This window comes from Amblyomma maculatum, chromosome 8 (assembly GCF_055883805.1).
Source record: "Amblyomma maculatum isolate TAMU_Amacu chromosome 8, ASM5588380v1, whole genome shotgun sequence".
NCBI classification, from domain to species: Eukaryota; Metazoa; Arthropoda; class Arachnida; order Ixodida; family Ixodidae; genus Amblyomma; species Amblyomma maculatum.
Window position 1 is genome coordinate 121,369,161 of NC_139351.1, and position 12,530 is coordinate 121,381,690.

Consider the following 12,530-nt stretch of genomic DNA (forward strand, 5'->3'; position numbering starts at 1 on the left):
GTGGCAGGCTTAGCGAGGTAATGAGAGACGCTGCTATATAGCTTTGGTTAGGAGCACACGTTTCTCACAAACACTTACTTTATGCAACGCAAAACTAAGGCTCAGTGATCGCTCAATTCTTCCCCCTCCTCGCGGTGAAATCAGCCAAACTCCGGGTGGCTGCCGTAGCAACTGTGGTCGCCGCAGAAATCAACCTCAGGTTGCGCAGTCCTTCGCCCACATCAGAACCACCTCTTCACCAAGCCACAGCTGGGACTGGAGAACAAGGTGAGCTGGCCAGTTGAACATAACTGTGCAACCACTGTGTCACACTCTAACAAGACAGCGCAACTCTAGAATAGAATAGCAAAACTAGAAGACAGGTTAGCTCAAAGCGATAGAAAAGTCAAGGAGCTAGAAGAATAAAACACGAATCTTAAAGCAGAAATTTAAAGACAAAAAGCGCAATACATATGCACGCACTAAAAAACTTAGAACACGCCAGGAAACCCACCTCCCCTCGGAGAGCGAACAAGTCGAAACGTATCCACTTTGGAAAGAATCCACAGAAGAGGCAGTCATAAAAGTGGCATAAAGCCAACTACAAGAAGTCAAAGAGCTAGATCAGGCGATGGTGAGACCAACGTTAATCGCAATTATGGAACAAGTCAGTGAGGACCTAGACAACATGGACGGAAAATATAACTATATCAAAGGGAAAGTTGCCACCTCATCGAAGGAAGCGCACAGCAAACGCATGCGAGAACACATGAGCAATAGGCCCATCCATTGCGATGAACAGGAAGCAAGAAGACAAAATGCCTAATGGTAAATACAAAACGCTAAACGAGAAAGGAAGCCCAAAAATTTGGCAGTGGAACTGTAGAGGAATAACGGGAAAACGAACTCAGCTCCTACAACTAATTAACAACCAGGAAAAACCACCGGACTTATATGCTATCCAAGAATACGGGACCAGGACTAAAATGAGCCTAACAGGATACGAGATGTATGAAGGAGACGGTACCGGCAAAGCCGTTAATCTAGTACATAAATCAATTACAGCAATCTGCAAAAGCAACATAACGGAAACGGACCTACCCCACACGATACTTGAAATCGTGCCCGAAAAGCCCATGGATAATAGCATTTTATCATAAACGTATACAGTCCGCCAAAACAAAGGAAACCCAGAATGGAATCGCTGTTCAAAGAAGCAAGCAATATGACAGACCGAAAACCATTGCTGATCTATAGGAGACTTCAATGCGGCAAACCCCATTTGGGGATACCAAAAACTCGATGCCAAAGGTAAAACCGTAGCAGAAAGCGCATAGAAATACTACATGGAGCTAGCTAACTACCCTATATGACTACGACGACGAGGATAGGAAACAGCGTCTGCAGAGACACCACGCCTGACCTGGCCTTCTCAAAAAATAGTGAGAATATCCTATGGGAAAACACAATGGAAACCTTAGGGAATGATCATTTCATCCTCAGCATAGAAATAGCCACAGGAGAAATGAAAAGGTACCTAGCTAGGAAACGTCAAAATCACGGATTGGGACGCTTTTAGGGACCACAGCGAAGAAACCACTAAACCGATAACCAGTATCGAAGAATGGTGTATGGAGCTCACAAAGACCAGAGAACAATACACAATCGATCGCACGGAGCAAGACCCAGAAGTAGACAGTCACCTGCTTCGCCTATGGGAAGCGCGAAGAAGCCTTATCAGGAAATGGAGGAAGCAAGAACACAACAAGAAACAAACTAAGATCGCAGAACTAACGAAGAAAGCACGCAGACTACATCGCTACACAGAACTCGCAACAGTTCACAGAAACACTTAGATTAGGCATGACCCGAATTTGGAAAATATAACAGCCATGATAGATCCAACAAACACCGAAACTGAAAGCGGCAAGTCCATGAAAAATAATCCACACGTTCCCCGGAACAGAGCATCAACTATCACAGGCACTGAGGTAGAAATGCTACGACTCATCCAAGCTCCCAAAGCAAGACCAAGAATATTGTCACCAACAACCAAGCTGGCCCTTTTTTATTCAAGCGAAGCCCGAGAGAGACGAGGCCGACGCTCAGCCACGTGCCAAGACATTCGGCCACTTGGTGGCGCCAGAAGATGGTCAGCGGTGTGGCAATATACAGCAGTAAACCCGAGATGGATAGGCAAATCACCAAAGAAGACGTAAGAGAAGCCATAGGGGAAGCCAAAAAGAATACGGCGGCCGGAAAAGACAGAATAAACAACGCTACAATTAGAAACATGGGAGACACGCCATCGCCGAACTCCCCAAATACCTAAACGAAATTTGGGAACAAGGAATCGTGCCGAAAGAATGGAAACATGCAGAGGTAATTATGATATTAAAGCCGGACAAAATACTGCAAATCGAAAACTTAAGACCAATCTCCCTAACCCCTTGCCCAGGGAAGATATAGGAGAGAGTGGTCAATGAAAGGATCACAAACTACATGGAGGACAAAGGATATTACCCTAATGTCATGTTTGGCTGTCTGCATATTTTGCCTATATATTTCTTCATATGCCTTCTCCCACATCGTCACTCATCATGACCCTCTTTCTTCTCCCCTTCACCTTCCTCAGTGGAGAGTAGTAGGCCAGATTTTAATCATTCCGGCCAACCTCTCTGCCTTTCCTTTCAATAAATCCATCCATCTATCTATCTATTTTGGCTTCAGAAGAGGACTATCCACGCAAGACGTGCTCTTACAGTTAAAGGAGGAAGTCCTCAGTGAAATATCAAGAATTGGAGAACGCATAGTACTAGCACTCGACATAAAAGGAGCCTTCGATAACGAGGGTCATGCGGCCATTATGGAAGGTCTCAATAATATAAACTGCGGAAACAGAGCCTTCCGCTATGTCAAAGCTTTCGTGACAGACCGAACGGCTACGATAGGCATCGGAAACGTAAGCTCTGGGAGCTTCATGGCGTCAAACAAGAGAACCCCGCAAGGCTCGGTAATATTACCACTACTATTCAACGTAGCGATGATAGGATTTACAAAAAAAACTCGACAGGATAGAGAACTCCTACGCAGTGTACGCCATAACAAAATGGACGACCACAGGATCCCTAGCTGAAAAAGGAGAGCGGCATCAAAGGGCGATTAGAATATAGAATATATTCGAATATATTCTATATTCTAGAAAAATTAGATTATATACGAATCAAAGCACAAGAAAGTACGACTCCCAAATCACCCTGAAACTTGGAAATGAGACAATACCAGAGAGAACGGAAGTCATAGTACTTGCAATGTGATTACAAAGCACAGGGCGCTGTAGCATAACCATTGCCTCCCTTAAGAATACAACAGATCCAGTCGCCAGGATCGTGCGAAGAGTCAGGCTTATAGACAGCCTCGTCACGAGCAGGGTAACGTACAGCCTACCTTACCACTGAACTAAACAAGAAAGAGGTCCTACAAATTGACACCATACTACGCAAACCTTACAAAACGGCGCTAAGACTTCCGATGTCCACACTAACCGAAAAGTTAATGGCACTGGGTATATCGAACAACTTGACGAGCTGCGAGAAGCGCAAATTTGTAGCACTCAACTGGACAGACTCCCCCAAACAAGATCGGGAAGAGACCTAATGGAGAAATTAGGCATGCCCATGGCCACACAAAAAGACAAGGAACCAATTAGGGAAGAAAACAACAAAAACAAAGGGTACGACCTATACTCAGACACATGGACCCCAATATCCACCATAACAGAAGACGCCAGAGTCCGAGCACTGAACATGGAATTCATCGACAATCCTAGCGTAGTCTACACAGACGGAGTAAAGTACCGTTACCAACGCAAATCGGTCGTCATGGTAACGGACGACGGAGGTGAAGAATTGTGCAGCGCAACAATAAACAACCCAAACATAGAGGCAGCTGAAGAAGCCGCGATCGCTCTGGCAATATCGCATGGCAATGCAACGGGACACACTATAGTGACGGACTCCAATCACGCATGCCGAAAGTATACACAAAGGGCAGAATTGACAGAATCGCCAATCGTATTCTACAAAGAACGACAAGACATATAACGAACACTAAACACAGTATAGTATGGGTTCCGGGACATGATAGGATGAGAGGCAACGAGACAGCAGATGAGTTAGGTCGAGGGTACGTCGACCGAGCGGACTCAACACTCTGCATCATGGGCTTATTTGACCCTGTTATCCCCACGTAGTCAGATATACTAGATTAAGAGGCCAGCGAAAACGCTACTCAGCACCACACAAAAGGCTAACCCAAGAGGAGGCAGTAGACATGGCGCAGATTACAAGCAGGCATTTATCCGCACCTAAACAAATTACACAAGTTTTTCACTACGCAATATGAAGATGAATGCCCATGGAGTCATGGTACACCGATACTCGAGCACGTCACACGGGCCTGTCCTGAGGGAGACATGGATCCCAAAATAGAAAGCCCGAATGTGACGCAGTGGGAGCACATGCTGGCGAGCGAGGACGAGGAAGAGCAGATTTCTCGTACTCCGAGCCACAATGGCAGCAGTGAAGGGCGGCATCCTGGACCGAGGATCGACCACGTCGCTCAAGTGACCAGCAAATTTGGTCACAAACACATCGAATTAGTAGAAAATAAAGTTTTTTCCATTCCATTCCGCCTACAGTAGTCACCCTCCCGGTTCATTCTTCCGGCCTCTCCTTCGTCTCCATTACATGCAGAGAGAGAGGTTTATTTCCCGCCACTTTGTCATCTGTGGCAGGTGGTTTACTTCCAATTTTAAATTCAACAGAGCGAGAATAATGAATTTAGATGACTGTAATCAATTTAATTGATTGTGAAATTAAGGCCTTATGAGTGACGCCATAATTTACAGGGCAGAATGCACGCCTGTGTGACTAGAGCTTTGCCAATAAAAAAAGCTTTAGGGACACCTACGCTTAGCATTTAAGGGTATAACGCGACAATATTAAAGGCTTCCGTGTGTAGCTCCCCTGACAGAACCTCGTTCGCTTACACGCACTTTTTTAAGCTTTAAATATGAGGCTAGCGGCGTTTGTCGTCGAGAACTCGAGAATATATCGACAAGGGGTGGTGGTGGTGAAATCTTTTATTGCGACCAAAAACGGGGGACCAGTCAAAGGACCGGTTGCGCTGGCTTAGAGGAGGCCGGCGGGGATCCCTTGGTATGCCGCGGCCTCCACCGCGCGCTGGATAAGCCAGCGTTGGTCTGCCGTGACGCGTGCGGGGAACTCGAATCCATGATCCTCTACCTTTACTGAAACGTGAGACTGACCATTCTCTAATCCGCCTGTCTCAATCCCTTTCGTCTTCCTACGGTATTCGATCCTCCCAGTGGCCGAACGCCGCCACGTGTTTTAGCGCACTTTTTTGTTGCTTGTCGGGTTACCATCTCCTCTCCCGCGGTGCCAAACAAAGCGAGCGGCGCACAAAGCCCCGTTTCGTGCCTCATTCCGTGCTATTTCTAGCATATAACCGTTGGCTAGCGTTCCCGTGTCGCTGCACTTTCGAGTGCAGATCACGTGTAGACTGAAAGCGGCTGTTCAACATGGCCATTCGCGAAGCAAGATGCGGCACGGGGGAAGGTTTGGCTGCGCGGAATCGGCCGGGCTGACTTTAACGCAGCACAGAGATCGCGTCTTATGAGGCAGGAAAGGGATTCCTTTTTCCGAAATCACTAATCTTGTGTGCCGCACTTCACACTGTGTGCGAATTCGTTTCGAGCTCCTAAGTGTCTCCTATTCCGCAGTGCGTTTATTTGAATTTTTCGCTGGAACTGTATACTATAGAGTTCAAAAACTCGTGCTCGCGACCTTCATCGAAAGTTAAACCCTTGACTCTACTCGCACCTATAACCTTAAACTGCTTCCCAACGCGTGATCCCTTTGGCGTGGAAAAAAAGTTAGCCTCAGTGCATCTTTTGAATGCATCACCATAGCAGTGACGGTACTTCGGCAAGCAAAAGTGCTCACTTGTAGAACAACCAAGAATAACGATGGTGGGCGAAGATCCTGGTCCCGCCGCTGTCGGCGAAGCTTAAAGAGGACTCATAGATGGACTGTAATTAATTATAGGGAAGATTGTAGAATATGGTCCGTGTGATTATTCTTCAGAAAAATTAGACACGCCCCGTGTCAGCGGCAAATTAAGGGAGAAAGAGAAATGGACATGGAATACTTCGCAGCGATATTAACTTGTGCCAAATCCGCCAGTTGTGTTGCGTTAAATGCTTGATTGATGGAGCACCGTTTTAGAGCGGCACATTTTTGCCGCTTCGATTTTAAAACCAGCCTGTTCACAGAAACTTAGCTTGAGCCGATGGCTCTTCAATGCTGCGGCACAAAAAAAAAAATTAAAACTCGATGCCGTTCCATTGGCCTTCAGCCGGAGGACAGAGGAAGACGCCTGCACAGCGTGCCATTTGGGCGCTTTGCATTTCGCCTCCATCGGATCCGGTCACTCGACACGATAGCTAGTCAAGTTCCCTATCCCAATTTGTGCCACTGCCGGCGAGGCCTATATATTTAAAGTGACGGCTTACCCTTCAACGTTATATAGATGTCAGAAGACATGGGCCAGATTACGTGTTACCCGTGGGCAATTCTTCAGTTATCCAGTAATTAAAAGCCCAACCGAAATGGCCGACAGCCGAGGCGCGGTGAACGACTGGGCAGAGCTCGGTAGCCGGTATTCTCGGCCAAACAATGCGGGCCCAAACGGAGGCCCTGGTTGGCTGCAGTTATGCTGGTTAATAGTTGGCCAAAAAATCTGCCAGCTATCGGTTATTGGTAGGGAATTAGTCGGTACCCAATGCTTGGCAGCCAAACATGACCCAAAGTAGGGCCGTTGTTGACTACCGATGAGTTTTAGCGAATGCATTTCCATAACGTTCGCAGAAAGGCGGCAAAGCGCAGTTTGCGAATAACAATTGTCAGGAACATGAGCATATCCTCTATTTTCTCCTTTATAAACGCAAGCTTAAAAATGATTTAAATAAATTATCTCGACTTGCGACGGTTACTGCATGGCTCTGAAATGAGTGCCTTATGTGAGGGATATGTATAAGCTCGCTGAAAGTTACTGTTAGGTGTGTGCATGTGTGTGTGTGCGCACCGCGATGCTGTTTTGTTTCGCTGTGCTTCTTTCGGGCATGGTCTTTTGTACGATTGACACGATGGACCTAGTCGCCATTATTACGTTAATTATGTTCACTGCGACATCTGCTCCTTGCAATCTGCTGTCTAAAATTTGTTTCCGCTTTGCAGAATATTCCAAGGCTCACCATTTTTTTTCACAACGAACGTGCATGTTTTGTTGACAACGTTACGAACTGTCATTTAAAACTATTCAGGCAACGTTTTGCATTGCTAGTATGGTCATTGTCTGCCAGGTCGGCATCTGATCTTGACCCAACCTCGCCCCGACCTTAGGCAACTATACTTGGGCCGAGATCGGTCAGGCTACTTGTCGACGTCGGGCCTACATGGGACTTACTAGGTCGGCCTGTCTATGGCCAATAACTAGGTTGGCCCAACCTTGTTGATCGAGCTTGGTTCACGTACATGAATTTGTGAATATTTTGTACATGGTGCGGCCTTAGTGGGAATAGAGGGGCCCGTACCTGAACGGCTCTGCAGTGGCCGGGATAAAGCGGACCTTTTCGTTTTTTTTTCTTGTTGGTGCGGTCGAAAGTACTAAGCGTGCTAGTTCCGGCTTCAGCGCAATGGTAAGATCTACAGCAAATGTCTTGCACACAGCCTGGCACACTACAGCTAAAAAAAAGCCAGACATTACTATGTAAGGTTACTTTTCATACGGCAGAGGAAACAGCCCGCCAGTTTTTTTTTTTTTTTGCGAGTGAAGCGGTTATTTCTGAGATATGCATAGGGAACCCCCTTAAATATACTTTCCCAGTCAATTTTGTCACACCTCTCTACGGGAAAAACAAACAATAATAGCGGTTCGCGTGAGCTACTTTTGCTCACGGGTGTACATAATTCTGGTGGATGATTCGCTTTCGCAGCCTAGCTAAAACGCTGAAGGATTTGTGTGCAAATTGGCAGGCGGCCCGTGAGCGATTGAGGTACGCAAGCGGAGGTAGATGATCCGATGCCTCTTCTAGAGTGCTATACTGCGGTCACGCGCGCCGCGGCACAGTGTATGACAGTTAAGAACGAAATCCTTCAAGTGTAACGCCTTATCGAGTTCCGGCCCCCAGTCATAAGGAGCGTGAACAGATTGTGACAAAAGCGCTTACTCCGGAGAGCATATATGCAGAGAGCGTCCCCGTAGAGAAAGCGACTGTCGAGAAGCGAAAGGAGGAGCGGCGCAGGAGGGGGTGATTGCTCTATTTTTAGCTCATTCAAGGGTTTTAGGCAGACTACGGCTGTTGCGACACGCGTCTCCTGTTTTAACTTTTCTTCTTGTCAATTCTGTTCTGTCGGTACGAGTCGGCGTTGGCGGCTCAGCCGAAGCCAGTTGGCAGGCCCGTGCGCTTTCACCTCCTTCAGTCTCCAACAATAATCAGCTCGTGCCGTAGTTTTCTACTGAAGTGCACCTGCAAGCCTTCCGGAGCCAGCTCGTTGATCAATCAGCCATGGATCAGGGAGGCGGCGCACTCCTGTCTTCGGGACGACCACCACATCGCGACTCTCCAGGCGTCAGACTGTCGCAGTGTCCGGTGAACGATTTGGTGTTTATTTGGTTTTGCCTCTCTCGTACAGTCAGTCACAGCGTGAACACGGGTCCGCACAGCTGCGCACATGCGGGCCTCCATTGCACCTAAACCGGTACCAAATTCATGCAAAAAGGCAACGGCAGGAAGAGGAAGCACCACCTCGAGGTCGCTTTTCACGTGTGCCATTCCTGTATTCGTGATCGGGTTACATGCAATGGCTTTCCGCAAGTGCGCGGCTATTCGATTCCCCTGTACATTTGTGTACTATTGCTGCTAGCTTTTCAACCTCTGCTTAGTTGAGCTTCGCATGCTTTCGATTGCTTTGGTGATCATCGTGCATGTGTACCGAATATCTGCCATTTTCTCTGTATCGTCCCTTGGCTGCATAAAGTTGTTTTATTTGTGAACTTTTTGCCTTGATCCATTCTACGGCTTGCGACTAGCAATTACTGGGCACTCACAACACAAGCTGCATTCTGGCGAGGTTGCCATACAAGCTGAGTTTTCTGAGAAGCCCGATAAGCTTTCCCTACACTCAAAGGGTGACTGCGTACGCACCACGTACAAGTGGCACATTTACAGTAAAAGCATCACGACATTGTGCAATCCACCGACGAATAAATAGCTGGCCATGTCATCTGCCACATGCATGGTCGTGATTTTTGTTTCTCAATACCGACGCAAGATATACTGGTGGATAAGACCTTCAATGCTATTGCACTAATACTGGTCATATATTAACAATAAATGCAGTTATGCTTTTTATCACTAATAAAGTGCATGTTAAAAAAGCCCCAAGTCGCCAGTGGCCAAAATTTCCAGAGCCCTCCACTACAGTGTCTCTCATAACCTGTGTCACTTTGGAACTTTAAACTCGATAAAAAAGTTGAGAAGCTGAGTTAGGGTTTTCTACAACACCAAGAAGTCATGATTTGAAGAACACTGTAAGGCACAAGACTCCGAGCCAGAAAAGAAGCAGACTGGACAAGTATCAACATGCAGCTCATCATACGCTCCTTGAATCAAGTCACATGGCTTTTTTTTAAATAAATGGCCAGGAAGCTGCAAGTGAATTATTCTTTTTGTTTATTATAAGGGTGCAAAGATCAAAATAAGCAGAAAGCACACCTGAAAATGTGCCGACTGGCCAAGCAATCTTCACAACTAAGGTCTGCAGGCGTACTTTGCAACAATGTGTTACAAGAAAAGCCGGAGAAAAAGTTCTATCAACAGCTTAAAAGATCCCAACTTCTTTATACAGCAGCACTGACAATAGCAAGACGAGGCTGACAATGAAAAACACAATGCAAAAAGATGCCAACCAGTTTGTTTCGCATTCATTGACAAATGGCGAAATGGAATGGATGCCTACAAAGTGAAAGTTTTTAGTCTCAATCTTCAGGTTGAAAAGCTAAATTGTAAGTTCAGATTTACTTGCACGACAGCAAAATTAAAATTTGTGTTGAACACTATGAGAAGCTATTGCTTTGAACTCTTGGGAGGAAGAACCAGCATTCACTTTGTCATAATAATGCGGTACTGGGCATCACTCCATATGAAGTCCTTCTGCGGCAAAATTTGAGATGGGCTAAAGCTTTATCTGCACTGCCTCAGGTATGCAGTGACAAAGGCAGCAGAATCTGTCCACATTTGAGCAGAGGAAAAATTCATGATGCCACCAGCTTTGAAACAATGGACTTTGTAGAAATTGCAGGAATGCAAATACATGAAACAATGTGAAATAAAACACACAGTACATTTCACAGCATAACATGGCACAGTAACAGGATGCAGAGAGAGCCTCGCTGCTAGGGAGTTTATTGTTTATAGCATGTTGAGTAGTACTCTTCTTCCAGCTCATAGAGTTCAGCTGCCATGTCATCCCGCAGTGCCATCAGCCGTTGATCACAGTCCATTTGAAAAGCGCAGAAACGCTGACTGTTCTGGGCAATCGAGTCGTTCACAAAAGGGAAATCGTTGAGAATGAGGTACTGCTTAATGTCCGATATTAATTTCATCAATGACTCTCCAGCACGGACCTAAGGAAAGATGAAAAAGTGTATTAATCAAGTGTGCCTTGTTCAGTTTTTTGAGAGTGCAGGCAAGAAAACTTGTATGAAACTTGTACATCACAAACTAAAAAAAAAATGGCAGTCTTCCTGGAATAGTAAAGTGGATAACAAACTACACTTGGTAAAGCCCATTTTGGGAGAATGGATGTCGTGCCGGCATCGGGAACGTTTCATAGAAGTAATACTATGCCGCCTCCGCATTGGACACACACACCCGAACCACAATTTTCCGCTGACAAAAAGAGACAAACCTCAATGCGAAAAACGTGGAGAACAACTAACTATTAACCACACCTTACTATCATGGACAGGTCTCGAAACACTAAGAAAAAAATATTTTACCCCATTTTACAAACAACACATTCCTTTTCACCCAAAACTGATTTTAGGCAAAGAAGGACTTGTAGATTCGTCTTGTGTTTTCAGTTTTCTAAAAGAAGCAAATGTCTTATACAAACTGTAGAATAAATCAAGAGTGCAGCAGTAAACAAATTAAAACCTCGAACTTTGCACATCATTGCATTAGCAGCTTATGCGCCATAAAAACCAACACAACCCGTTTCATAAAAGGAGACTTTCTAAACAAACTCTAGTTAGAACACACGCGTTTCCCCTTTTTACAAACAAGAAATAACCTTGCTCTTGGCGCATGATAGCCTTAGTTGCTTATGCGCCAAAAAGCCCAACACAACACGCAAGAAAATGAGTTTACCACTGTGGAAATGTTGGTTATTTTCTTCACAGCTACATTGACAGCTCTTGTGCACTGTCTATTAAAATGTACTAAAGTTTTGCTAAAAATAATAGGCCACATTTTTATGGTAAACCTATTTCCTTTATTTGCAAATATAACTTCTCCAGTTCATTCCTAAAAATAAACCTCAGGCTTGCACATTGTGGAGTAATGCCACAATTAACTATTGCTACCTTGAAATTGTGATGAACAATTCAGTTTCTTTATTCACTTTCTTAATGTCTGCTACTACTGATCTACAGATCAGAAGCAAACTACCTGCACGTCCCTGATACTTGTATCATGCTATAGTGCGAAATGTGCGAGCTATCATCTTCTAGATAACAGAGAGAGAGAGAGAGAGAGAGAGAGAGAGAGAGAGAGAGAGTGCAAGACATCATGCAGCACTGATTGTATGTGAAGCTCCACGGCCATCGTTGCATTCACTGGCTTGCGCATTATGTAGAAGGTGCGAATGTCACGCGCTGAAACCAAGTGCGCAGCGTTGAACTGGCATCGCTATGCTACGCTGCATGTGTACGAATAAATGTAAACATTCACTATTCACAAGGCGCGCCTTCGCCCAGAAAAGAAACTCAACAGCAAACTTACAATGTTAGCCGCTCGGACGGTCATTTCGTAGTGGTCTTGTATTCCCTGTAGGGGCCTCAACACCTGTCCTTCTTCCTCCAGAGGAACACGCGTGGATTTAATGATCTCGGTGAAGTTGTCGACCATTGATTTCATGTCATCCTTAAGTTGTTTCGTGTACGATTTCAACAGGGCTTCTTTGCTCTGACTGAGTCCTTTCGCTTGGGCCATCTTATATGCGCTGTAATGTGCAACTTCTTGAGAAATTACTCACGTACATAAGCATCAAATACCACTAGCAAACAATTGCTATAGCACTATAGCCTTGCATCACTTGCACATCTATCAGACGCCATTAGTAGCGAATGGCGATGCAGCTGTCGATACAGCTGCCGCCGGCCGTCCATTGAAATCTTCTTTGAAG

General features: G+C 45.6%; 1 protein-coding gene across 1 annotated transcript; it reads right to left on the bottom strand.

The window, feature by feature from the left end:
• Positions 1–9,760: 9,760 nt before the first annotated feature.
• On the bottom strand, positions 9,761–12,481 carry LOC146182384 (mediator of RNA polymerase II transcription subunit 22-like). The gene is made up of 2 exons (XM_084577474.1): positions 12,128–12,481; positions 9,761–10,749 (listed from the first exon to the last, which is right to left on the bottom strand). The coding sequence occupies exons 1-2, from the start codon at positions 12,335–12,337 to the stop codon at positions 10,528–10,530; spliced, it is 432 nt and encodes a 143-aa protein (XP_084433600.1). The 5' UTR covers positions 12,338–12,481; the 3' UTR covers positions 9,761–10,527.
• Positions 12,482–12,530: the final 49 nt, after the last annotated feature.